Raw genomic sequence first — 26,559 nt, forward strand, 5'->3', positions numbered from 1 at the left:
TTTTACATATCATCTGTCCAAAATTTCAATTCTTCTTGTGGAGGTAATTTTCCTTTCTTTTCAAATCCGTTGTCCATAAATTTTCTCCATACATCAAAATTTTTGTTTCCATATACCTCTTTTAACTTTTAATATACATGTCATCTTATAATTTATTGCCAATTTCCAAACTTCCTTGTATCACTCCTCTATTTGTATATTTATTTCTCTTTTCCAATTCCTTGCTATAAGCAATATTGCTATTGTTAATAAGTTTGTTATTGCATATTTATCCTCTTTTTTCAATAGTTTATTATTATATAATGATAATAAAGCTATATTAGGACTTCTTTCTATTTTAATGTTCATTATATCTTCTATTTCTCTAAATACTTTCCCCCAAAACTTATTTATATATTTACATTGTCACCAAATATGTATATATGTTCATGATTCTTGGCATCCTCTCCAGCAATTTTTTGAGTAGTTTTTATTTGTATTTACTCTTCTTATTGGTGTTAGGTGCCATTTCCATATTATAGTAATTTTCTTTAATCCGTATTGATTTTTTTTTAGATGCCTTTGTCTATGTAATACATTTTGTAAAGAAGTTTTGTCAATTTTTCCTAGGAAAGATATGCCCCCCACCCTTCAAAAGAGAAAAAAGGCAGACCACCACCACTACCACCGGAGACCTCAACTTTTCCAGAAACTTTACATCTCTATCTGTGATCTCGGAGAGCTACATGAAAATGGAGTTTTATGTTAAACAAGGAAGAGACAGATTTAAATAGAAACCATAAACAAAGGAAGAAATGCTATAAGGATACCTGCCTAACACAAAGTCCTTTTCGAACATCTAATTATAGCAGGCGTTTCCCCAATTTGGAGTGTGCCATTTTAACTACCGCTTTTATTGCAGCTAGGCTGTTTTTATTGGTTCAGTTTTGAGAAACACCCCACTTTGGCTTGTTTCAGCAGTGGAAAGAAACAGCCTTGAGAACACCATACAGCTGAAGGGATACCAACAACAGATATTACAGCCACTAAGGTTTAAGCATAAACAAGTGTGGTCATGGCTTGGATTAAGACACTGGGAAATTAGGCTTTGAATTCCTGCTTGGCCATGGAAATGTACTAAATATCCTCAGGAAAGTTTCCTCAGAGGGAGGCAAGGGCAACCCCCTCTGAACAAACAGTGTCAAGAAAACTCCATGATAAGATCACAAGCCCCTGGGGGCACAGTGGGTTAAAGCCTTGTGCTGGCAGCACTGAAGACCAACAGGTTGAAGGTTTGAATCCAGGGAGAGTGCAGATGAGCCTCCCTGTCAGCTCCAGCTCCTCACGTGGGGACATGAGAGAAGCATCCCAAAAGGATGGTAAAACATCTGGGCACCTCCTAGACAACATCCTTGCAGACAGCCAATTCTCTCAAACCAGAAGCTACTTGCAATTTCTCAAGTTGTTCCTGAGACACACACACACAAACCCCATAGGATTTACAAAGGAACCCTATTACAAAAATTGCATTAAGTACTTAAAGACAACAGAGAACATGCATAAACACTCCAGAGTGACTGTCTTTGCACTCTTTGCAATGAGCTATTTTACTCATTGTAAAATACAGCAGTATGGGTTTACCCAGGATACATGGTTTCAAAAGTCCCATTAATTTCAGTTGAAATAACGCTTATCTCTAAGATTTACTCCATCAAAACGATACTTGCTAGTACACTCACCAGTGTTTGCTATTAGGAAGGAGTATGCTCCTCTCCAAACTTAGAAATGGATCATGTGCTACTTTATGGAGGGTGAAGTGTTCTTAAAGGGACAAGAGTAGGCAGGTTGTTATTTTCTAAAAGTAGCAGACTAAATCTTTTATCTATTGCTAAGGGTGTGTGTGGGATCAGGGACCTTCACAGCTGGAGGGCCACAGCTTCTCATCCTATAATCAACATTTCTGGAAGGTCACGAAATGTGTAGCGCGTACAAGCCAGAATAATGCAGCTTGTAACACCTATAAAAAAGATTGCTGGATGCTGGATGGGAGAAACAAAAGGCACTCATAACTGAATTGGGTACTTATTCTTCAGTACAGCAGTGAGTGCCGAGAATACTTGGTGGTGATTCATGTGTCAGGTATGAGGTAACCTGATGCATTTGAGTACCTATTCTTTGTGTATAAGACTGGCTCAGAACGGAATGCGTGTGCGGTGCGCTGAAAGTATTACAGAAAGTGATTCAACAGGTTTCCTCCTATTCTCAGTTGGTTCCATGGAGGTGGCTTCCACACTGCTGTTCATTTGAGTTCAGTGTGAAAAACTCTAAAGAATAAGAATGCTAAACACTCATCACACATAGAAATTTGCTAAGTGTCCTGCTCAAAAGGAAAAATATGCATGGATCATCTACTACAAGGTTACTTTAAGAAGTTGGAAACACTGTGCAGAGAAAGCTGAAGTAGTCCTTTAAAGGAGGACTGGGGCTCTGAGTCATCAACTATGCAAATACGTAATACAGTCAAGAACATCTCCATGTTAAGTACTTTTTAAAAGACTGAACAAGGGATGGCATGAAACCAGCTTGCCATATTCCATCCTTCACTTACTCCATCAACAATCTGAATTAACCTATAGAACTGTGGCAGAGTTTGGAAAAGTTGTTGCTGGACTGAAACTTCCAAACATGCCAGCAACATGGCCTTTTTGACAAGTGTGAACTTGTTGAAATACTACACAATGAGGAAATCCTATTAGCATATGCAGGTAGATATGCAAATGTACACAAAGGTTTCTGTTTAGATCAGTGGTTTTCAACCTGTTTTGGCCTTCAACTCCCAGAAATCCTAACAACTGGTAAACCGGCTGGGATTTCTGGTAGTTGTAGGCTAAAACACCTAGGGACCCACAGGTTGAGAACCACTGGTTTAGATACTCTGTTAAGCATTCAAGAGTAGCCCTACCCAGAATGCTCCAAGCATACTGCATTACAAATGCCATTATGCCAAGCCATCAAGCCAAACAGACCTGTCAGTTAGGATTATGAGTTAGATCCAACCATCACTTTTTCCAGCTCCTCTACATGATGTAACCTGCAGTCCAGGGTGACACCAAGCTGACACATACTGTCTGATGATCCCTGCTTGCAGCAGGGATGGTTAATAGTTTATTTATTGTGGTCAGCAAACCACACAAAAGTCTCCCTTGACGAGTCAGAAAAATAATCCAGAGTTTGTTTTAGGGTTAACTTTCTAGCTTGTCAGAAGGAAATCAAGCAGAAGAACTTGTTTCCTGTTAGATCACATGCCAAAATGAACAAGCTGCTTAATTTTTTTGTTTGCTAGATGCTTCAGTTGCAAACAGGAGTAACCTAAAAGTATGCACTGATCATATGCCAAGGCTCTCTAGTTTACCACAAAACGGTTCTCTTCTAAGCCCCTGCGTTCACAGGAAGTCTGAAGGAATAGCTATTAAATCAGTCTGATAATTTCAGAGATATACAACCCACACTAAGAATGAAATGTTCCCACAAAAGTTCCCACTGAACTCATGCTGTACCCTTTGTGAATGGAGAAGTCTTTGTAAGCAGACAAAATATTCTTTGTCCGGACACTCATACCCAGCCTCCACACACAGCAATAGGACCACTGTTGCTTACAAACAATTGCACATTCTCTATTGGACTTCCCAATGTCACCTCACAAGGAAAAAATCAACAAGAATGGCACAATCCTAAGTAGAAAGCATTTCCACTTGTGCTCTAAATTACCAGTATGCACTGTACTTCTGATTTCCCAAATCCACCAATCCAAGTCCCTAGACTCATGTAATTATCCTCTTATGATGGTTCTATACTCTCTCACCAAAATCTTTGTTTCATTCTGAGACACATTCTTCCACTTCTCTTTTGGTTTTGTTTCTTTACACTTTGTTGTTGCGTGTCTTCACACCATTTCAAAGTATAGCAACCCTCAGATGAACCTATCTCAGAGCACCGTGGCAAGATTTGTTCAGAGAGGGCTGTTCTCTCCTTTCAAGCTGAGACAGTGTGATTTGCCTAGTCTCCAGAACACAGTAACCCAACACTAAAGCCACTGCACCATGATGACTATAGTTGGCTTCAACATAAAGTAACAAGTAACATAACTAATTTATTTATTTATTTATTTATTTACAGTATTTCTATACCACTTTTCTCACCCTGAGGGGGACTCAAAGCGGTTTACACATAAGTAATGGCAAAAATTCAATGCCAGTACAAACAATTACAATTATACACTACAATTAGACAGAAATCAAATTAAAAAATACATCCATGAGCATGAACTAAGGACAGGATAACCTGGCATCCTTTCTAAATTTTGGATTACAAGTACTTCCTTCAGCAGTCCTGTTTCAGAGTTCTATTGGCCAAAGTATATATAAGCAGCTCTCAAAGTTATGAACAAAAACTTTCTGTCCCTATGATCATTGGATTTTGAAAAAAAATGGTCCCTTGTGAAAACAAGGATTGGTGATAAAGCTTCAGTGGAGACACCTCTTCTCCATGATAACTCATCAAGGGGTGAATTTCACTTCCAAGGAGTAATTTTTTCTCTCTTCCTATTGTCTCACCATTGTTCTTAACTGTGATTCATTTATAAGTTGGATGTTTGAAACTCAGGGACTGCCTGTACAATAGCTAAGTGCATTATAAACAGTGGTGAGAAACCTATGGCCTTCTAGACCCATGTTGCACAACCTGACACTCTCCAAATGTTGTTGGAATGCAGCTTTCATAACCTTTCACCACTATGTTGGCTAGATCTGAAGAGAACTGCAGTCCAACAACATCTTAAGGGTCACAAGTTGCTCACTGTTGCTCTGATAGTTGGAACTCCCAGTTTCTATCAGTCTTGGCCAGCACAAACAATGGTCAGAGGTGAAACTGAAATATTCAACAATTTCAGGCATTTCCCAACTGGAAACATAAAAAATAAACTATGATAGGAATCCAGGAACCCTTCACCTAATCCACATTACTTTGAGCAGGTGGAAGAAATCTTCTCATTCTTGTCCAACATATGTTAGGCAGCGATCATGTGGTAAATGTATCAGATAATCCTGTTCTCAAATGTTTGTTAAATAATACACAAGAGAAACACTTGTAAATATCTACCATATTATTTCTGGTTTTGGAAGTTAAATAGTTTAGTATCTGGATGAAAGGGGCTTGACGAAAATCCTGAGTGAACTTGGAGGGTGGGAGGAGGCTTTCCTGAAGCTCTGAAGACATGTAATGAATACGAAGATAAATGGAATTGAGGTCTGATTCAAATACAAAGACAAGATATTGCTGTTCCTATTAAGGTACTGTTAGGAAAAGAGATACATTCAAGGGCCAGGTGCTTTAAAGTAGTACAATTCAAAATTCCTGAAACTCATCACTTGCATTCAGGCCTTGCAATTTCCTTGTAAATGTACAAGCGTTGACTGATTCAGTCCCCATATTGCTTGGATAGACTCTTAGGAAATTGGGAAGCGCAGAAAATCACTTCAAATAGAACCCCCTAATGTTACAGTGGGTGCCATTGTTTTAATGATTTACTATGACTTAAATAAAGTTATCAGCATTTTATTACTCTCCTTAATTACCTTATCCCAAAATGCCTGCATAGTCTCACAGGTCCACCACATATGAAAGAATGTCCCTTTCTGTTTCTTACACCTCCAGCAAATTCCTTGTTGTGATTTATCTATTTTTCCAGCGTTGCTAGGATGAGATACGATCTATAAAACATTTTATAGAGATTCTCCCTAATTGACCCAGATAGTGCAAATCTGAATCCTTTGTTCTATAGGTATTCCCAGTTGCATAATTCTGTTGGTCTTTCTAGGTCCTTGGTCCAGAAATATCATTACTGTCTTGACTCTTCTATATCCCTCACCAGATAGACCTCACTTCCCCACTCTTCTATGTTATAGCTCAATATGTATTTATTTAATCTGAAGATTAACCTTGAGTTTTCCTTTTCCTATATTCTTTCCAATTGTTTTTTAGTTGTAAATCCCACCTTCACATCTTTTAAAAATCTTTCATACAGTTGATGATAGCAAAACCGATAATTTATTCCTAATTCTTCCTGCCATTTTAATTTCCATTTTTCTTTTTCTCTGATGAAGTATTCATTGTACGTTCTGGTTTCTACCCTTAAGAGTTCTAGGTCTTGTAACCGCTTCTACTGTCGTTAGCCAAAGGGGAAGGGTGGTTTCATGCCTTTTCTGTATTTTTTTTCCAAATATCTAGCAGGCTGCCTCTAATTATATGTTTGTTAAAATCTTTGTTTAGTTTCTTTGTTTAGTTTAGCTTGCTTAGTTTAGTTCATAACAAGATAAAAACGCCCAAGACTGTGCCTATTAGGTCTATATAGAGAAAACAATAATCAAAAGGACAAAGAAATATACCAATATAGCTTTGCCACTGAAAGATTAACTATAGCCAAAGACTAGAAAGGGGAAAAAAGTTAACTAAAAAGGATTGGAGGGAGAGAATGCAGGAATATATGCAAATGGCCAAACTAACCAAGAACAGGAGGAACAAAAGTAATGAGGACTTTTTGGAAAAGTGGAAGCTGGCCATTGCATATCTGAGTGGAGAGTTAGCAACATAGAGGGGATCATTAGCATATGAAGAAGGATAGCTAAATTGGCTTAAAGGCCTCACAGTGCATTAGTGACAGAAGTCATGGTGAAGGGTACAGAGGTGTGGGGAAGTGAGGGCTATCTGGTGAGGGATATAGGTTTCAGGGGTGTGTAAAGGTTTTCCCCTGACATTAAGTCCAGTCGTGTCTGACTCTGGGGGTGGTGCTCATCTCCATTTCTAAGCCAAAGAGCTGACATTGTCCATAGACACCTCCAAGGTCATGTGGGCAGCATGACTGCATGGAGTGCTGTTACCTTCCCGCTGAAGCGGTACCTATTGATCTACTCACATTTGCATGTTTTCGAATTGCTAGGTTGGCAGAAGCTGGGGCTGACAGCGGAAACTCACACCACTCTCTGGATTCAAACCTGTGACCTTTCGGTCAACAAGTTTAGCAGCTTAGTGGTTTAATCCACTGCACCACCGGGGGCGTGCATGATTTTTAATATGTTGTGTGCCGTTGTTTGGTTGCTATAGTGAACACTTATATTAATTAAAAATAAAAAGTTATCAGCTGTTATCCACTATGCGTGGCCCTGATAAAAACTGAGAATTTCACAGTGGAAGACATAATGCACATAACTTAAGAGTGGATGGAGCTTCCACTAATATTTCTGCAAGTAAGACTAAACCAAGACAAAAAACTACACACTTCCTCTCAAAGCAGCACTAGTTTAGCAGTGCAGTGCAATATCCTCCAACATCACCATCACTACCACCCCCTTTGAAATTCAAATACCAGTTGATGCCAGCAACTTTTTTTATTCATGTATTTAACATGATACCTAGTTTGGCCCTGTGACAGTTCAGTAAAGCTATGTTTTAGGAGATAATTCTGATAAATCATCATTGGGTAAGTTCTAAGGGTAAAACATTGAACCTGGACTATGTTCTGTCTTGAACTGGAGTGGCTGCTGGTAGGAAAATCTGAAGTCAAACAGAACAAGCTGCCATCTGCTGTCCTATGAGAGTTGCTTAAAACTAAAAAGTTTGCACTTATAATAGCTCACTGTGTACAGATTCCTAATACAGCATTTGCATCACAGCTTCCAAGGCAACAATTACACTGATATTGAAATGGAAGAACTGACTTTCAGAGAAAAGGACAATGTTAAGGCACACCTCTTTTTATATGTAGAAGAGGACGTGGCCTGTGTATCCTTCAAACTCAGGCTCAGGGACAAAATGTCCAAGCCTAGCATTTCTACAGGGAACAAGATCCTTCTACACTGAAGTTGTTACAAAAAAGCTCCCCTGAACTGTCTTCCACAACTGAGAAGGTGGCATTTTATTCTAATCTATTGAGAAGTTACTCACAAAATTAAAAACTATGCCAGATTGCAAGATGCCTTTTACTGAGTTTATTTTGTAGGACACATCAAGCCAAGAATTTATAGTAATAATGACTGGTAATGAAAAACAATATAAAAAATCCACACCTGAGAAGCTTCCATCCCTGAATATCTTGTACATAACAGGATGTTCTTCTGCAAGATTCATCTTCTAAAAATACTTTATAGGCCAAGACCTCATGTAATTAAATTTATTATACACAAAGCACCATAGTAACCTAGGCTGAATGGCATGAAGTCAGTCCCCATCCTCCGGAAGAGAATGCAATATAATTATACAGTCAAATAAAATATTAAAGGTTGTGCAATGTTTATAAAGCAAATAAAATTATAAGATAAGCTTATAATTAACATAGTAGAGATTACAACCAAAGCTATAAGATCAGCTCTTATTTTCTGATGGCTGTGGTCTAGATCCTACTCAAATTATATTCTGTATTTTTCACCCCATTTGGTACCAGCTCTGGTTTATGTATTAGGGCCAACCCAGTGATAAAGGGATGAGGTTTTGGAATTAAGTCAATGGTTGATGGTTTCATATCCCAATCCAAAGGCTAAGTAAAGGCAAAGGTTTCCCTTGACATTAAATCTAGTTGTGTCCAACTCTGGGGGGGTGGTCTCATCTCCATTTCTTAAGTGAAGAACTGGCATTGTCCATAGACACCTCCAAAGTCATGTGGCCGGCATGACTGCATGGAGCACCATTACCTTCCCACTGAAGAGGTACCTACTGATCTACTCACATTTGCATCTTTTCAAACTGTGAGGTTGGCAGAAGCTGGGCCTAATAGTGGGAGCTCACCCCGCTCCCCGGATTCAAACCACTGATCTTTTTATCAGCAAGTTCAGCAGCTCAGCAGTTTAACCCACTGTGCCATCAGAATTGTATTTTGGATATATATACATCTCTGGGAAAGGTAATTGGCCAAAGGCCATTGTTTCTATCTGTTTCAGTGCTGAGGTAAGACAATTCCATGAGATGTCAGAGCATACAATTCAAGGACTAGGAGCTAGAATAACAAAGAGCCAGCCAGAAAAGGGAATGGCAGATGTGTGCATTTCAAGAGCTCTGGCAATCACAGCAAACAACAGAAATCAAAATGTGGGGTTTCCACTAAAATAAAGCTCATGATCTTCATAGTCTTTATGATCAAGTACAATCCCAGAAACAAGAGTCCCAGAAAGCATCAGATTCCTTTATCCACGTGGGATATGTTCCCAGAATCCAGGTGGATATCTAAAACTGTGGATAATAGTGAACTCTTTTGAAATGAAGGATTGCAGGTGCAAAAATAAACAGAGTCATGCTAGAGGACCTGGAAAATGCTTAAAGACGACATATTTTATTGGACATGGCTAAACAGAACGTGGATACTTGTTCTGTGGGGTCATAATGTACATGGCTTGTTTTTCAAAGGAAAAACAATGGGTGTGGTAGGATTTCTGTCACAATGAGAGCAAATTTGGTAAACCCCCCAGGTCAGCTGGAGAGACATCACAATGCCTATTATTGCCTGCCCTGAGATATGGGTGAAATGGGAGACATTAATTCAACAAACAAATAGGAAAATATGTTGCTGAAGGCTTTCATGGCTGGAAACACTGGGTTGCTGTGAGTTTTCCGAGCTGTATGGCCATGTTCCAGAAGCATTCTCTCCTGATGTTTCGCCCACTTCTATGGTAGACATCCTCAAAGGTTGAAGAGTCTGTTAGAATATAAATGAGTGAGGTTCATATATCTGTGCAATGTCCAGGGTGGGGAAAAGAACTCTTGTCTTCTTGAGGTACATGTGAATGTTGCATTTAATGGTATGTAATTTCAAGGCCTGGCTGGCTGATGCCTGAAGAATCCTTTGTTGGGAGGTGTTAGCTGGCCCTGTTTGATTCTTGTCTGGAATTCTGCTGCTTTTTTAGTCTTGCTCTTTATTTACTGTTCTGATTTTAGAGGGGTTTTTTTATATACTGGTAGCCAGACAAGAATCAATCAGGGCCAGCTAACATCTCTCAACAAAGGATTCCCCAGGCAGCAACCAGCCAGGCCTTGAAACTGCAGGCCATTAAATGCTAATCAAGGTGGCAAATTGCAATATTCATATGTTCCTCAAGAAGACAAGAGTTCTTTCTCCCACCCTGGAGACTCCACAGATATATAAACCTCACTCACTTAGTTTCCAACAGACCCCTCAACCTCTGAGGATGCCTGCCATAGATGTGGGTGAAAGGAGAGAATGCTTCTGGAACATGGCCATACAGTCCAGAAAACTCACAGCAACCCAAATAGGAAATAAATAAATGGATCCACACACAGAAAAGGAGGGGATTAAAAGCAAATAAGACACAAAACCTTTAGTGATATTCTTGGCTTATGGTTATGGGTCAGTGGCATCACTTACTGGAACTTTGATCTAGTTTACAACTGAAAATTGATACTCCTTCTCATCTCTACACTGGCACCTGAAAACTGAAAAAAACATTGACTCCATTCTCCAACATCAGTATCAAAAGGAAGACATAGTTGCTACCCACCACTAAAGGTAAATGAAACACATGATTTGAAAAATGGTGTCATAGATCACAGGCTCTATCCAAAGACCAATTTGTAATGATGGCTAGGGTGCTTATGTGCTGTATAAAGCATCCCCAGGAATGCTATTCAGAGAAGAGGATAAAACATTTCCCAAACTAATTTTTCAAATCAAGTTTTCATTTTCAGAGTACACTTGATCATCATTATTTAAATTCTATACCACTGCCCCATGATTTCTCATTAGGTTAATATATCATTCCACTTGCATACAATGGGGCAATTGAGAGACAAAGGTCAAGCGAATGGACCTTGTGTTGTCTCCAAATTCTACCTGTAGACATTTTTTTAATTAGTGCAAAGGCATTCTGCACACAGCCATGATGCCATTCTGCTTCCAACATATACTTCAATAGTTAAGGAAAATATTACTTTACAGGACTGAAACCAGGGTATACTTACGTATTGCGACAATAATTGAGAAGGCATGTTCCAATCTCAAGCAGAAGAGGAGCTTGTAAAAGTTGAAAGACATCAGAGAGAAGCACAAGATGACACTAATCCATTCTTGAAGTCTTTTCCCTGTTTGACAAAATAGAATAATTTTTTTACTTTTAGACCCTTTAGTAAGTTTATATAATAAGATAATAATAAGTTTATTATCTAAATAGCACTTTGAATGACATGACTCAATGCTATGGAATCCTGGGATTTGCAGTTAGGTGAGGCATTAGCATTCTTTGGCAGAGAAGGCAAAATGTCTTGTAAAGCCACAACTCCTATGATTCCAAAGCAGTGAGCCATGGCAGTTAAAGTGGTTTGAAGCTGCATTAATTCTGCACCGTAGCTACACTATGGATCACTCAAACCTCACATCTGAATTCTTAAATTGAATTGTGGCAGTATTGCCTTTGCATGAACAGTTGGACAATAGTTACAATGGATGTACAGTAGATTCCCATTTATCCAACATAAACAATTAGATAAGTGAAAATGTTGGATAATAAGAAGGGATTAAGGAAAAACCTATTAAACATCACATCGCATTATGATTTAACAAATTAAGCACCAAAACATCATGTTTTACAACAACTCAACAGAAAAAGCAATTCAATACATGGTAACATTATATAGTAATTGCTGTATTTACAAATTTAGCAACAAAGCATCACAATGTATTGAAACAGCTATTCATCCAGGCAGGAGGCAGACTATGTTGGATAATACAGAACATTGGATGAATGCTGGATAAGCGAGACTCTACTGTATTTCTAATTTACAAAATTTAAATTGCATTGTCTGTTATGCCTAAGAAATGGGTTTACCTGTTTTCCTTTTTTTTCTGTGTACAATGAACTAAACCCAGATATACAACTTTAACTAAAAAGAGGATACACTCACACACTCACACACACCACACACACCCTGTAAATCAAAACTATAGGTTTATCAGAAACACAGCAAGGCAGATGAGGAAATACAACAACAGTATGCTTTCAGGAAAGTATATAGCAACAATTTTGACATGGTTCCAAATCTGTATCTCTGGCATTCAAGTAAGTTAAGACTCACATTTTCTACGGTAGCAAATAGATTCTGAACTACAGAGCTAAAAGGCCAGATCAGTAAGGAACAATTAAAACGTGGGAAACATCAGGGCACTTTGCCTCTCCCAGAGACAAGTGCTTTCAATTTGTTTGGGAACACAACTCTAATCTTTCAAGAAAAGAGCTAAAGATTTTTCTAGAATTAATGGACTGAGCACTCATCCCTTATCCACACAGCCAAACAAAAATCCAATAAGGTCCAGAAGGACAAGAATCAACTTAACCTCAGTATTAGATTAAGACGGACAACAGGTAACTGAGAACTATTGATCCTTCAAGGCAACAATGGGAAACATCTGTCTTTGCAAAAGCAGAATCTTTTTTAAAAAGAGAGATTTGCCACCTGCAGCAACTTTGCACTTATGAAGCTATAAACCTGGGGTAGGAAAATGGCCTATGAGTTTCATGCACCCCTCCAAAGCCACCTAAGGCTAAACTTAAAAACTGTGGCATAGACACCAAGAACTGGGAAGCCCTGACCCTTGGGTGCTCTAACTGGAGGTCAGCTGTGACTAGCACTGCTGCAGAACTCGAAGCGGCACAAATGGATGGTGAAAAGGAGAAACATGCCAAAAGGAAGATGCGTCAAGCCAACCCTAACCAGGACCACCTTCCACCTGTGGAAGAACATGAGGATCAAGAATAGGACTCGACAGTCACCTACATATCAATCGCAAAGAAACTACACTTGGACAGCCATCATACTCAGATAACGAGGGATCACCTAAGGAAGTAAGGAAGGAAGGCCAGGAGTACCACAATTTCTTTTAATTGTTTATTTAAAATTTCCTCCATTTAGGAAAAGTGGAAAACAATATTGGCTTGTTCTTTGCCTGCCCTGGTAAGGTCATATATAGCTGAAAGCCCATTAAACAATATCCACATACAGTAACAACCAAAGCAGCAAAGCTCCCAATTCAAGGACAATGCTTTCCATAAATAGCAAATGTCTTCCAAAAGAGGACAAATTTAAAAGGACATTAAACTATCTTTTGAATAAACAGATCCTGAGATAACCAAGTGTGACACGTTGACAGCTGCTCACTACTTTAGTAGCGTCATAAACACAGAGCATAAGAAGTTGAGGGACTGAAACTCTCTAATCCATACATCTTGTACATCCTTTTTGTTGAAGGCAGCAGTAACCCTTACAGCCACAAAAAGCTCCAACGTATTTCCTTTCCTTGAACAAGTATTTTATTGAAATGTGGGGAATGTCTGCTGGCCATATATCAAACATATTCATAACTAATCCATGATGAAGGACAGGAAATTGTTTAATACATGAAATTAAAAGATATTGTACCTGCTGTTTCTATACTATGAAATGTCCAGTAGACATAGATTGAAGTCTGAAATATTTACGACATTTTCAACATCCAAGTTAATAATTTAATATCAAGCATGTAAATCAAGGCTCCAATGGGAGACAAACAGCCAGATTTAGTTACACTGTGACAAGATATCAAGGAAGGTTTCCCCTGACATTAAGTCTAGTCGTGTCCATCTCTGGCGGGTGGTGCTCATCTCTATTTCTAAGCTGAAGAGCTAGCATTGTCCGTAGACATCTCCAAGGCCAAGAGGCCAGCATGACTGCATGGAGCGCCGCTACCTTCCCGCAGAAGTGGTACTTATTGATCTACTCACATTTGCATGTTTTCGAACTGCTAGGTTAGCAGAAGCTTGGGCTAACAGCAGGAGCTCACCCCGTTCCCTGGATTTGAACCGTCAACCTTTCAGTCAGTAAGTTCAGTAGCCCAGTGGTTTAACATGCTGTGCCACTAGGGGAGTGTGACAAGACCCAATGGATTTAACAGAATTTTGAGCTAGCTGCTTTGAGTCTCCTTTGGAAGAGAAGAAGTGGGACATAAACACTACTGCTACTACAACTACAACTACAGCTAATAATAATAATAATAATAATAATAATAATAATAATAATACATTCCACTGATTTCAGAAAGATGAATAAATAAATAACCAGTCCCTAGTTGCTAAACTCAACATATCTATTCATTACAAATTAAATATGGAGACTCAACAAATGAATTGATTTTTCCCCATTCTATAATTTAAAATGGACATAGTTACAACTGGGAAAATGACAGTGAGTTTACTATGCTTAGGACTAACATGCCCACTGTTAACCTATATTTAGCTAAATATATTTAATGTCACACCATCTGGCATTTTTATACCAAAGCAGCTGCCATTAAGTAGAGAAGGTAAAATACTGAGTGCAACAGTATGACCACGACCCAGATATATTATTCAACTTCTGTAAGGGACTAATGGGAGCTGTAGTAGCCCCTAATATGTAGTTTAAAGTCCCAGCACAGATCAGTGAACACGTCAGTCCAATGTGCATCCACTGTGAAAAACACAAAATCTATACTGGGACCATTAGGAAGAGAGAGAAAAAACACCTGCCAATATAATAATGTGTTTATATAAATCCATGGGAGACCAAACTTGAAATAAAGCATAGGGTCCAAGGCACATTAAGAAAATATAATGTACAGCTAGAGAAGGAGGACAGAAGAAGCAACCCTTTGACTGAAGACACCAACATCTGGGGGTCTTCAACTAAAATAAGAATGTGAGAAAAGATAGAAATGCATAAAGTCATGTAATACAGTGTGGAGAAATAATATTGACTAAGGCTTCTCTCTCATTAGACTGGAGCTCAAGGTCATCCAAAAAAGCTCAAAAGACGACACTTAGGCACAGAGTTCATTGTCAGGAATTTGCTAAAACAAAATGTAAATGAGCTTGTAAAGCTGATTAGACGAAACCATGCAGTACAAGGCGACCAAGGAGAGACAGAACGAAATAGTGGTCTGAACACTGGGCTACAACCCTGGAGACCATGATCTGCATCTCTGCTCAATCACGGAAACCCATTTGGGCATGTTACTTTCTCTCAGCCTCAGGAGGCAAATGCCTCTGAACAAATCTTGCCAATGAGCACTCATGATGGTTTGGACTTAAGAGTCACAAGTCAGAAACTACCTTAAGGCATATAACAACAACAAAAGGATATAGTTATCAAGGCCACCAATCTTGGTGACTCTTCTCAACAGGATCAGCTCCCACCATTTTGCCACAGGCTACATTCTGCTAGAACCAACCAGGAACAGAAGATGCCTCATTCACATATTCTCTACACATCACATTTCCACACCAACATTCCTGATGCATCTAGCTTTAGTGTATAAATGCAGGTTCTTTTGTTGTTACAATTCACTTTGCTTTATTTATATGTTGTTTCTACCAAAACCAGGACATAATAATAATAATAATAATAATAATAATACATTTTATTTATTACCCAGCACTCCTGATGGCTTGAGGCAGGGAACAACAAATTAAAAAACAAATGAACATAAAAACACAATAAATTACATAGATAAACACACACACATATATGAAAAAGAAGCTTTTGAAGTAGAGGCTGGCTCTCATCTTCAATCATGAAAGTAGTTAGAAGTAGAAATCACATCCACCGCTGTGACTTTAAGCTCATTTGTATATATGTCCCATCCTATCCTATAAACGCTTGCACTACTGCATCACATGCAGTAATTTAGCCTGGTAGTTCAGCTACAAGACAGCCTTGAGAAACCTTGAGAAAAACTTTTCCAGTTTCTTCTGTTCTGAATTACACTTTAAAAAAGCTTGGTCTAATGTAGCGGTTTTCAAACTTTTGAATGTTTATCACATTCTTAAACATATCATCCCTACCAGCACCAATCCTGAATTACTGTTCAGTGATTAGTAATTTATTTGATTAATAGTCCAACTATTTCCCCAAAAAGGGCCTCAAGGAGACTCAGTGTAAACCTGAAGTTTCAAGACCTTAATTTCAAAAACCATCTGAGGTTCAACACACGGTCCCCCAAAGGAAGGCGGGGGGGGGGGGGGGAGATCCATGCTAGGAGTAATAGTACAGCCAGGCACACTCTCATTGGAAAGCCAGGGTTCATTACTACTGCAATAATGTGACACAATCAATGAAATGGAAAATGTATCTCCAGAATTAGAAATATATTGCCAATTTTTATTTATACATAATGAGCAATGTAGCATTTAATATGCAAATACCTTAAGAACTTTTTGGTAATCGAGTATTGTGCCCCTGGTGGCACAGCGGGTTAAACCATTGAGCTGCTGAACTTGCTGACCGAAAGGTTGGCAGTTCGAATTTGGAGAGAGGAGTGAGTTCTTACTGTAAGCCCCAGCTTCTGCCAACCTACCAGTTTAAAAACATGCTCTTCAACTTAGAAATGGAAATGAGCACCACCCCCCAGAGTCAAACAGGACTAGACTTAACGTCAAGCGGAAACCTTTACCTTTATCTTTGCCTATTACGTAATAATCTATGTTGAAGTGATGTGAGTGTTGGACTAGGACATAGGAAGACCAGGGTTCAAAAGATTGCTCAGCTAAGAAAATACACTGTGTGACCTTGGGCAAGTCACAATGTCTCAATTTCAAAAGAAGGTAAAGATCAATCTCATCTAAACAAATCTTTCTAAGAAACCCCATGGCATGTTTGCCTTTTAGTTGCCATAAGTTGCAAATGACTCAAAGGCACAAAACAATAACATGATGCGCATACATTGCTCCAATTACAATTTCTTAAATGTACTGCCCAATGTTAAGCTCATCAAACCAATGTTCTTGTTATTTGGCAGTTTTGAGAGACAAGTTTCATTCCTATTTTGGGGTGAGGTCCTAGGTCAAGGGTCCCCAAACTAAGGCCACATGAGGCCCTCCAAGGTAATTTACCCTGGCTCTAAACTTTGTGGGTCACCACAAGTCTGAAACGACTTGAAGGCACACAACAACAATCCTAATTAACTGGACTAACTTATCAGCCAAAAGCAGGCCCATACTTCCCATCGAAATACTGGTAAGTTTATGTTGCTTAAAATAGTTTTTCATTGTAAATATTGTATTGTTCTTTCACAATCTTTTGCACTACAAATAAGATATGTGCAATGTGCATAGGAATTCATTCAGCTCCCCATTTGAGGACAAAAGAGAAGCCTCCCACAAAGATGGTAAAAACATAAAAACATCCCAGCGTCCCCTGGGTAACATCCAATTCTCTCACACCAGAAGTGACTTGCAGTTTCTCAAGTTGCTACTGACTTGGAAAAAAAAGAGAGAAGTTCTCCAGGTGTTTTGGACTTCAACTCCCAGAAATCCCAGGAAGCTTACTGGCTGTTAGGAATTGTGGGAGTTGAAGTCCAAAACACTTGGAGAACCAAAGTTTGCCCATGCCTGAGCCACACCCTCTCAAGATGACGTGATCTGGTCTGGGAACCTCCAGTTATCGGCTGCTACTTTAAGCTTTTCATGTAATTTCCATGCTCCGATTAAAGAAACAAACATCTCCAGCATGCAAAGCATGGTCTCCAAACAGGGGCGGCTCAACCCATTACGCAAAGTAAGCATTCGCAGTACAGTTGATTTTGCCCAGGGGCGCTCTTGAGGCGCTCTTGGGGGAAAATAGACCTTGACATATGCAAGTTGTAGTTACTAGGATGTATAGTTCACCTACAATCAAAGAGCATTCTGAACTCAACCAATGATGGAATTGAACCAAATATGGCACACAGAACTCCCACGACAAACAGAATATATATATCTATCAGTGATTGGTTGGGGGGGGGGGGCACCAAAATACTGTTTGCTTACCATTGAAAATTATCTAGGGCCGCCTCTGTCTCCAAACCATACTTCTGACCTTGAACAAAGCTTCTTGCCCTATCTTCGACCAATTGAAACATGAAGAACAGGATCACTTCATTTCTACATGCTCAGTTTGGAATAGGTTCAAAGCAAACAGAAGCAAGCCTGCATTATTGCTTAAAATCCCAATTGTGCATGAAAGCCATTACTGCCTTTTTAGAATTCTTCTGAAGCTGGCTAAATGCTGGAGTGACACTTGAATTAAAAGCAATTTGCTCTAAAGCTGACTTACCAAAAGCCATTCACCTATTGCAAGTGTACTCATCGTCTGGTGACCAGCTAAGAAAGCTCTCACAAATTTCACAAGCTGGCTCTTGTGGCAAACTGAAGGCTTAAGGGATTGTAAATTACTTGCCCAGTGGTCCCAAGGATGCCCAACACACTGCATTAGCAATTTAAGAATATAATTATATTTGAGCAGATTTTATATATCTTAAATATGGAAACTTCAATAAAATCTCTGTTTCTTGTTTCCTGAAGAGCTGCCAGCATTGACTGCCAGCAGCAAGATGACAACATGGCAAACAGAATCAAAGAACGCAGATCAGCTTGCACTGTAACTGCACTCTGGGACATTTGGCATCTGCAGGCCCGATTCTCTGGAGCCTTGCATGGGTGGGGATTTGTCTTTCAGCGAGTCAGAAAGTGACCTAAAAAGTTCATTTACAAGCCTTCATAACATGGGACCAGAGGAAAGTTACTGAAGGAAGTTCGTGCTATTTCCTGAATCAAGGAGGGACTTGGATTCTTAAAGTGGCAAAACTGAAGGTGAAACAAAAGCTCTCTTTAAGTTTCGAAATGCCCATATTGCTTTTTAAAAAGTATGAAATTTTAAGACATCAGTCCAACACAGTCCTAACAATTCCCAGACACCAATAGCATCCACGTGGCAATTCAAAATCCATAAAGTTTGGGCATTTCCCCCATTAATTCCTTCACTGTTGCTCCTTGTTTAAAGAGTTTGTGAGACAAAGCCCAACTAAGTCCTCTAAAGTTTTTCAAGAAATCCATTCTATGTATGTGTCTATACTGCAGAACTAATGCAGTTTTATACCACTGTAACTGCCATGGCTGAATCCTATGGCATCCTAGATATTGTAGTTTTATAAGGTGCTAGTCCCTCACCAAATTGTAACTTTCAGGATAATATAGCACTGAACCATGGTAATGAAAGTGGAATCAAAACACATCATTTCAACAGTGTAGATGTATCTTAAGCGACAGCCCACACCTATCTTTTATTCCGTTTCATATACACACGTACTCAAACAGGAAACAAGCAATTCTGAATGGGCCAGAGAACCAGGATTTTATGCAAAAGTTTGTCACAAAGTACTTTTGATAATACTTATGATCATTGTGAGAGTCAATGTGGCTTGGACTAGGACTTTAGAAAGCTAGGGTTCGAATCTCTGCCCAGCAACAGAAACCCACAGGAATCCCCATGAACAATAAAAGCAGGATATCATACTTATCAACAACAACAACCACTTATACTCTCAGCCTAAGAGGAAGTCAAGGGCAAGCCTCCTCTGAAGAAACCTTGCCAAGACAACCCCGTGACAGTGTCATTGTAAATCAGAATTGACCTGAAAGCACATGACAGCAAAAAATAACCCTAGTTGCTCATAAGGCTGGACAAACAGAATAGACTTTTTGCAGGAATGTCTAAGTATCAAACCTGGTTTCCAAACTCAGCTCATACTTATCTTCAGATTTTTGGGGTGCCGTTTTCAGCTAAACAAGCCCCTCAAAATCACTCCTACAAACTGGCTTACTTTGGCATTTCTAAGGATTTTAAAAAAAATCTTTCTGAACTCATTTTCATGTAGCGATAAAGGGACACATGGACGCCTGGTGGTGCAGTGGGTTAAACCGCTGAGCTACTGAGCTTGCTGACTGAAAGGTCAGCACTTTGAATCCAGGGACAGAGGTGAGCTCCTGCTGTTAGCCCCAGCTTCTGTCAACCTAGCAGTCCGGAAACATTCAAATGTGAGTAGATGAATAGGTACTGCTTTGGTGGGAAGGTAACGGCGCTCCATGCAATCATGCCAGCCACATGACCTTGGAGGTGTCTATGGACAACACCAGCTCTTTGGCTTAGAAACAGAGATGAGCACCAACCCCCAGAGTCGGACATGACTAGACTGAATGTCAGGGGAACCCTTTACCTTTAACTTAAAGGTACACACAAACTAAAAACAAACATACTTTGAACTGATAAGATGTGAGAAGTCCAGACTCTCCATCATAAATACTTAAAGTATTTGTATACCCGAACACAAAACACCTTTTTTATGAATCACAAGACTGAACTTCTAATCTGACAAATGATGTATCACTCAAATTTGCTCACATGATACAATGAAATGCTTTCAACACTAGAGCTACAAAGTTTTATCACAGCTCTTAGACCCACACACATTGCCAAGGATGCCAAAAGCAAATGACTGATATCCTGGTTTTGGAGAAATTGTGCCTTTTGATGTTTAATAGTGCATTGCAGGCTACAACTCATTTAAAAGGTGAATTGCCTTGCTTGTAGAATTAATAAAGGCAAAGGAATCAGAAGAAACTAATGCCTAGGAAAACAGTCTTGGAGGCCACATATTTACCTCTAGTTGTATCAATATGAGAGTTCACTGAGACTTGCAAGCCCAACCTAACCAGAGGGCTCGGGTGGATAACAATACATATATACTTCTACCCTAAGGTGTATCTACACTGTAGAATGAATGCATTTTGACACTACTTTAGCTGCCATGGACCAATGTTATAGGATAATGTGGGTTGTGGTTTAACGAAGTCTTTAGCCTTCTACACCAAAGAGTGCTGGTGTCTCACCAAACTACAAACTCCCAAGATTCCATAGTACTGAGCCATTGTTGGAAATGACAACCTTCATCAAGCCTTCCCTTGCTATCTGTTTGTCTATGATCTTGTTACTTACTGTTTCCTGTATGTATGTTCTGGTATACAGCTTCCTTTATTCTATGATTTCTGAGAAGTTATAAAGGGGGCTGCAGACAACATGCGCGTGCGCGCTCTCTCTCTCTCCTTTGTCTATGTGACCTGTTGATGGACATTGAGAGATGCCCTGGCTGGATGGCACTGAAAATTATCTCAAACATATCTGAAACTGGACTTACAAGTTTTCCTGTGTATGCTGGACACATGAAGGTTGTGAATAAACCAAATATGTTATTTTATCAAAGTCTACTTCATTTATGTCTCTTGAGTTCATGATATAAAATAAGTCATTTTATGGGAGATATCTATATAAATAAAAATGTAATGTTCGTTTGTGGGATTGACATAACTCAAAAACCACTGGGCAAATTGACACCAAATTTGGACACAATACACCTATCAGGCAACCGAGTGACTATCATTCATTAAAGCACTGAAAAATACAGCGGAAGGGACTTAAAAAGCCAAAAAAAATTACATTACAACGCATGCACAAAGCCACATATGTACACAAACACACACACACATATACACACATATACACAAATATATACACAGATATATGCACACACAAAACACATACACAGAAAGGGGGGAGGAAGGAAGGAGAGAAGGAGGGAGAGAAAGAGGGAAAGAAGGAGGGAAGGAGAGAAGGAAATAAAAAAGTGAAAGAGGGAAAGAAGGAGAGAAGGAATGAAAAAGAGAAAGAGGGAGGGAAGGAAAGAAAGAGACAAGGAAGGTGGAACCAAAGAGCAAAGGAAGTGAGAAAAGAAACAGGTAGAGTAGGAAGAAAGAAGAAGGGAAAGAAAAAGAGGGAGGGAGGGAGGGAGGGAGGGAGGGAGGGAGGGAGGGAAGGAAGGAAGGAAGGAAGGAAGGAAGGAAGGAAGGAAGGGGGAGAAAGAGGGAGGGAAAGTTGGCCACAGCAATGCGTGGCAGATACAGCAAGTGTGTGTGTGTGTGTGTGAACACACGGGAACTGAAAAATATGTCTGAAGCACTGCTGTTTTTTATGCACTGGCAAAATCTCTTTTCCTAACAGATCTGAGACAACAGGTTATTCAGTCTAACAACTGAAACCATTGCCAGGCATAACACATCTGGTTGTATACCACAACAGAAGATTCTACTCTAAAGGGTTTTTGGCTCTTCTCTGAAACGTCATGCTTTTCTTTAAAAAGTTATGATCTCCTAAAGGTGTTTTCCAAAAGTTTATAAATGCCATTTGCCAAAAGCCATGGCAGTTAAAAGTGGTATCATCCTGTATCTATGCTACTGTGTAGATGCAGCCCCAGCCACCAATAGCCAGTTGGAATAAATATGCCAAACACCACCTCTATAAAACACATGAGGAAATTCTGGCAAACCTCCAGGGCAAAAGATTTGCCAAGTTGAAGCAGATAAGAAGGCTCTTCAACAAGATAACGAAGTCACAATAAACAGTCTTGAATGGCAGGACGTGGTTACTTCTGTTTGACTACTGGAAAATTGTTGTGTTTGGCGGCAAGAACAGCCATGACAAGCTTAAGAATGGCCACAACATGTCTTAAGAAAACAATTTGGTATTACATATTATAATTCCCTGTAATGAGCACCCTAGTTATCATAACGCCTTCTGCTGCCTTCTTAAGCCATACAGCCACACCTCGCATACTGACTGCGAAATTACAGTTATTGCCATCCAGTTACAGTCAACTTACTACAGGAAACATATCAATTAGATTAGCATGTTAAGGTCAAAAAAGCACATGATTTCTAGATTATGCGCATGCATATCACCATAAACCTCACCTTCTTTAAACGGAAGTCATATGCATATAAGTGATTACAGAGGTCAACCTAACCTTTGGAGGATATATGGGTTGCTTACCTGTAAACATAGTTTCCCTAGTGGTCACCTGCAAATTTACACATATATGGTAATATCCGGCGCTCGCGCCGGCAGCAACGGAAAGTTCACGAGATTAAAGATCCGTTGGAGCAGCCCCTCCCGCCCCCCTCTCCTCTATAAATAGCCCTCCTGAGAGGCTGCGGTCAGTTCTTCCGCCGCTAAAATCGCAAGCAGAAGAGCTGGGGCATGACAAACTACAGGAGGGGAGGAAGGGCGGGTTGTGTAAATTTGCAGGTGACCACTAGGGAAACTATGTTTACAGGTAAGCAACCCATATTTTCCCTGCGTGGTCACTGCAATTTACACATATATGGTAGACTAGCGAGCTGCTAACCTGCAACCCGGACGGAGGGCGTCATGCCACAGCCGAGAAAAGCACCGCTCTACCAAATGCCGCATCCGCTTTCGACTGTACATCCAACTTGTAATGTTTCACAAAAGTCGTTGGTCTGGACCAAGTGGCTGCTCTACAGATAGTGTCAAGTGGAACTCCCTTCAGAAACGCCGTCGAAGCGGCCATCGCCCTTGTAGAATGCGCCTTAACCTGTAAAGGTAAGTCTTTCCTACACAACTGATAAGCAAGTTTAATGGTCGAGACAATCCAGGATGAAAACCTCTGTGAGGAAACAGGAAGTCCCACAGAATCTTCCCTGTATTTCAGAAATAACCTAGTTGTCTTTCTGCAACCTTTGGTTCTATCTATATAATATACTAGAGCCCTACGTACATCCAACATATGCAAATTCTTCTCTAAAGAAGAGGTTGGATCTTGAAAGAAGGCTGGTAATATAATTTCCTGTGACATATGGAACCTGCTCGTTGCCTTCGGTAGAAAGGATATATCAGGTCTTAAAACCACCTTATCTCTATGTATTCTCGTATAGGGCTCATCGCACCTAAGGGCACACAGTTCTCCCGCCCTACGTGCTGACGTTACAGCAACTAAAAATGCTGTTTTCCATGTCAAATATGCCATATCCACTGTCGCCAACGGTTCAAAAGGGGCTTTGATCAAGGCCGAAAGTACTATCTCCAAACTCCATGAAGGAGCGATTGGTGCTACAGGAGGCCTCAGATTCTTTAAGCCTTTCATGAATTGAGACACCATCGGGTCACTAAAACATGAAGGCAAGCCTGCCTTCCTCCTAAACCAGGATAATGCTGCTAAATAGCATTTTAAAGACGACCATGATAAACCCAAATCAACCAAGTGGGCCAAAAAATCTAATATCAAAGAAGTTGGAGCCTTAATGGGATCTTCCCCTTTATCTTGAACAAACTTCGAAAATCTTGACCACTTATAGATGTATGACCTTCTCGTGGATTGTCTTTGGGCTGCTTCCATAATTAACTTTACTGGGCTGGAAAAATGCGCCAAGCTGTTAGTTTCAATTTCTGGACATCCGGGTATAACACCTGGCCGTCCTTCTCTGTTAGCAAGTCTTCCCTCTGAGGAAGCGGTTTGAATATTCTCTGGGACATTTCCAGTACCAGGGAGAACCAAGGTTGTCTGGGCCACCACGGGGTAACTAGGATCCCCCGAGCCCGGTCCTGGGCTAATTTCGACACCACCCGATGTATGAGGGGAAACGGAGGGAACGCATAAACCTTCCACCCTCCCCAGTGCAGTAGAAACGCATCGCCCAGACAATTGGGCATCAGCTTTCGGCAGTTCCTGGCACAAAACAGATGACACTGTGTGTTCTGGGCCGAAGCGAATAGATCTAACTCTGGTCTGCCCCATGCTCGAAATAGTAGAGCTACAACCTGCCTGTTCAGAGTCCACTCGTGGCAGGTGAGGGGATTTCTGCTTAAAAAGTCCGCTAACACATTCTGCTCCCCTGGCAGATGTATTGCCAAGAGATGAATGTTCCTGTCTATACACCAATTCCACACCCTGAGTGTTATCTCTAATAAGCCCCGTGAATGGGTTCCTCCCTGTTTGTTTACATAATACATTACTGTAGTATTGTCTGTTACCAGTTGGACTACTTGATGCCTTAGAATTGGTTCGAAAGCCTTCAGTGCCTTCTCTACCGCTAACAACTCTAAAAGATTTATGTGGTAAGAGGTCTCTACAGAAGTCCATGTCCCTTGGGTTGTTAACCCATCTACATGTGCTCCCCATCCCGTGAGTGAGGAGTCTGTTGTTAGGATTTTGGAAGGCTTGGGTTGATGAAAGGGAAGGCCAACACAAACATTGTGGCGTTCCGTCCACCATAAAAGGTGCTCGCGTTGTTGCACAGGCAAAGATAGGTGCATACTGGAACTGTGTAACAATGGGTTGAAAACCGACAGGAACCAGGACTGTAGGGGTCTGAAATGCAGTCTTGCATGTGGAGTCACCGCAGTCGTCGACGCCATATGCCCTAAAATTACTTGAATCTGTTTGGCCCTTACGACGTTTCTTTTTACAATTTGAAGTATAAGACCCTGCAGTTTTTTGAATCGGTCGTCGGGTAAGTACGCCCTCTGAGTCTCCGAATCCAAGAGTGCTCCGATGAACTGCATTCGCCTTGATGGGACGAGGTTGGACTTCTCCCAGTTCACTATTAGACCTAAGGACTGGAGGAGAAACAACGTTTTGTCGATATGCGATAGGAGTCTCTCTCTCGAATTCGATACAATCAGCCAATCATCAATGTATGGAAAAATCGTTATTCCAGATGTGCGGAGGTACGCTGCCACTGCGGCCATACATTTTGTAAACACCCTCGGTGCAGTAGCCAATCCGAAAGGCAAAACGTTAAAATGGAAGGCCTGATTACCGACTCTAAAGGCTAAGTATCTACGGTGTTGCTGATTAATGGAAATATGAAAGTAAGCATCTTTTAAGTCGACCGATGCAAACCAAACATCTTTATTTAACAATGGAAGGATCATCTTCAATGAAACCATACGAAACTTTCTAGAATTAATAAAATTATTCACCCCTCGTAAATCCAATATTGGGCGTAAGCCACCTCCCTTTTTAGATATCAAAAAATAACGGGAGAAAAAACATTGTCCATATGCTGATGGAGATACTGGACTTATTGCTCCTTTAGACAGTAAAGTTTCAATCTCCTCTAAAAGAGCAGGAGAAGGAGACGTGGTCTTAACTAGACCCACAGGCGGCAAATCTTCAAACTCAATTAAATAGCCAGACCTAACAATTTGAAGCACCCAGGAGTCAGTAGTTATACCTGACCATGCATCATAGAAAGGGGCTAAACGTGCCCCAAAATAAGGTAAATCTGAATTAACAGTTTTTAGATTCTTACAAACAGTAAAGTTACAACTTTGTAAAGAAACAGAAGGTATTAAAGTAGGTAAACTAAATTCCTCATCGACTATAGTGGGAATGTCAAAAACGCTGCTTGTTTCCCCCTTGGCGGTTGGGCTTATTCTGGTAAGGCTGGAACTTGTTTCTTTGCCCATAGGTTTGTTTCCGTGGAACATAAGGCTTAGAGTTCGGAAGCACACGTTGTCGTTGCTGGCCTCCATAAAAATTACCAGAATTTCTTCTGAAGTAAGATGGGGATGACTGCCATCTAGGTTTTTGTTGGAAGTATCCTTGTTTTGGGAAGCCATATATCTGCATAGTCTTTTTCATTTCTTGATTATGTTTCAGTCTTTCATCAGTTGTAGGATGAAAGAGGCCGTCTTCATGGAGAGGTAAGTGTTCCGCTAAAGTGCGCCCTTCCTCGGACAGAGCTGATGCACGTAGCCAAGCATGTCTTCTTATTGAAGTAGCATTACTAAAAAGTTTTCCTGCAGTTTCAGCCATATGCTTGGCGAAGTCCTTTTGGAACTTCG

At 40.1% G+C, this 26,559-nt stretch overlaps 1 protein-coding gene across 2 annotated transcripts in view; it reads right to left on the reverse strand.

The window, feature by feature from the left end:
* Nucleotides 1–26,559, reverse strand: part of LOC132773140 (ubiquitin-conjugating enzyme E2 variant 1) — a 99,325-nt gene that overhangs the window by 66,474 nt on the left and 6,292 nt on the right. For both annotated transcript variants that reach the window (XM_060772126.2, XM_060772123.2), the window contains exon 2: nucleotides 10,999–11,118. In XM_060772126.2, coding sequence (XP_060628109.2) covers nucleotides 10,999–11,118 — 120 coding nt within the window. The remainder of the gene's footprint in view (nucleotides 1–10,998; nucleotides 11,119–26,559) is intronic.

The sequence above is a fragment of the Anolis sagrei genome, chromosome 4 (genome assembly GCF_037176765.1).
Source record: "Anolis sagrei isolate rAnoSag1 chromosome 4, rAnoSag1.mat, whole genome shotgun sequence".
NCBI classification, from domain to species: domain Eukaryota; kingdom Metazoa; phylum Chordata; class Lepidosauria; order Squamata; family Dactyloidae; genus Anolis; species Anolis sagrei.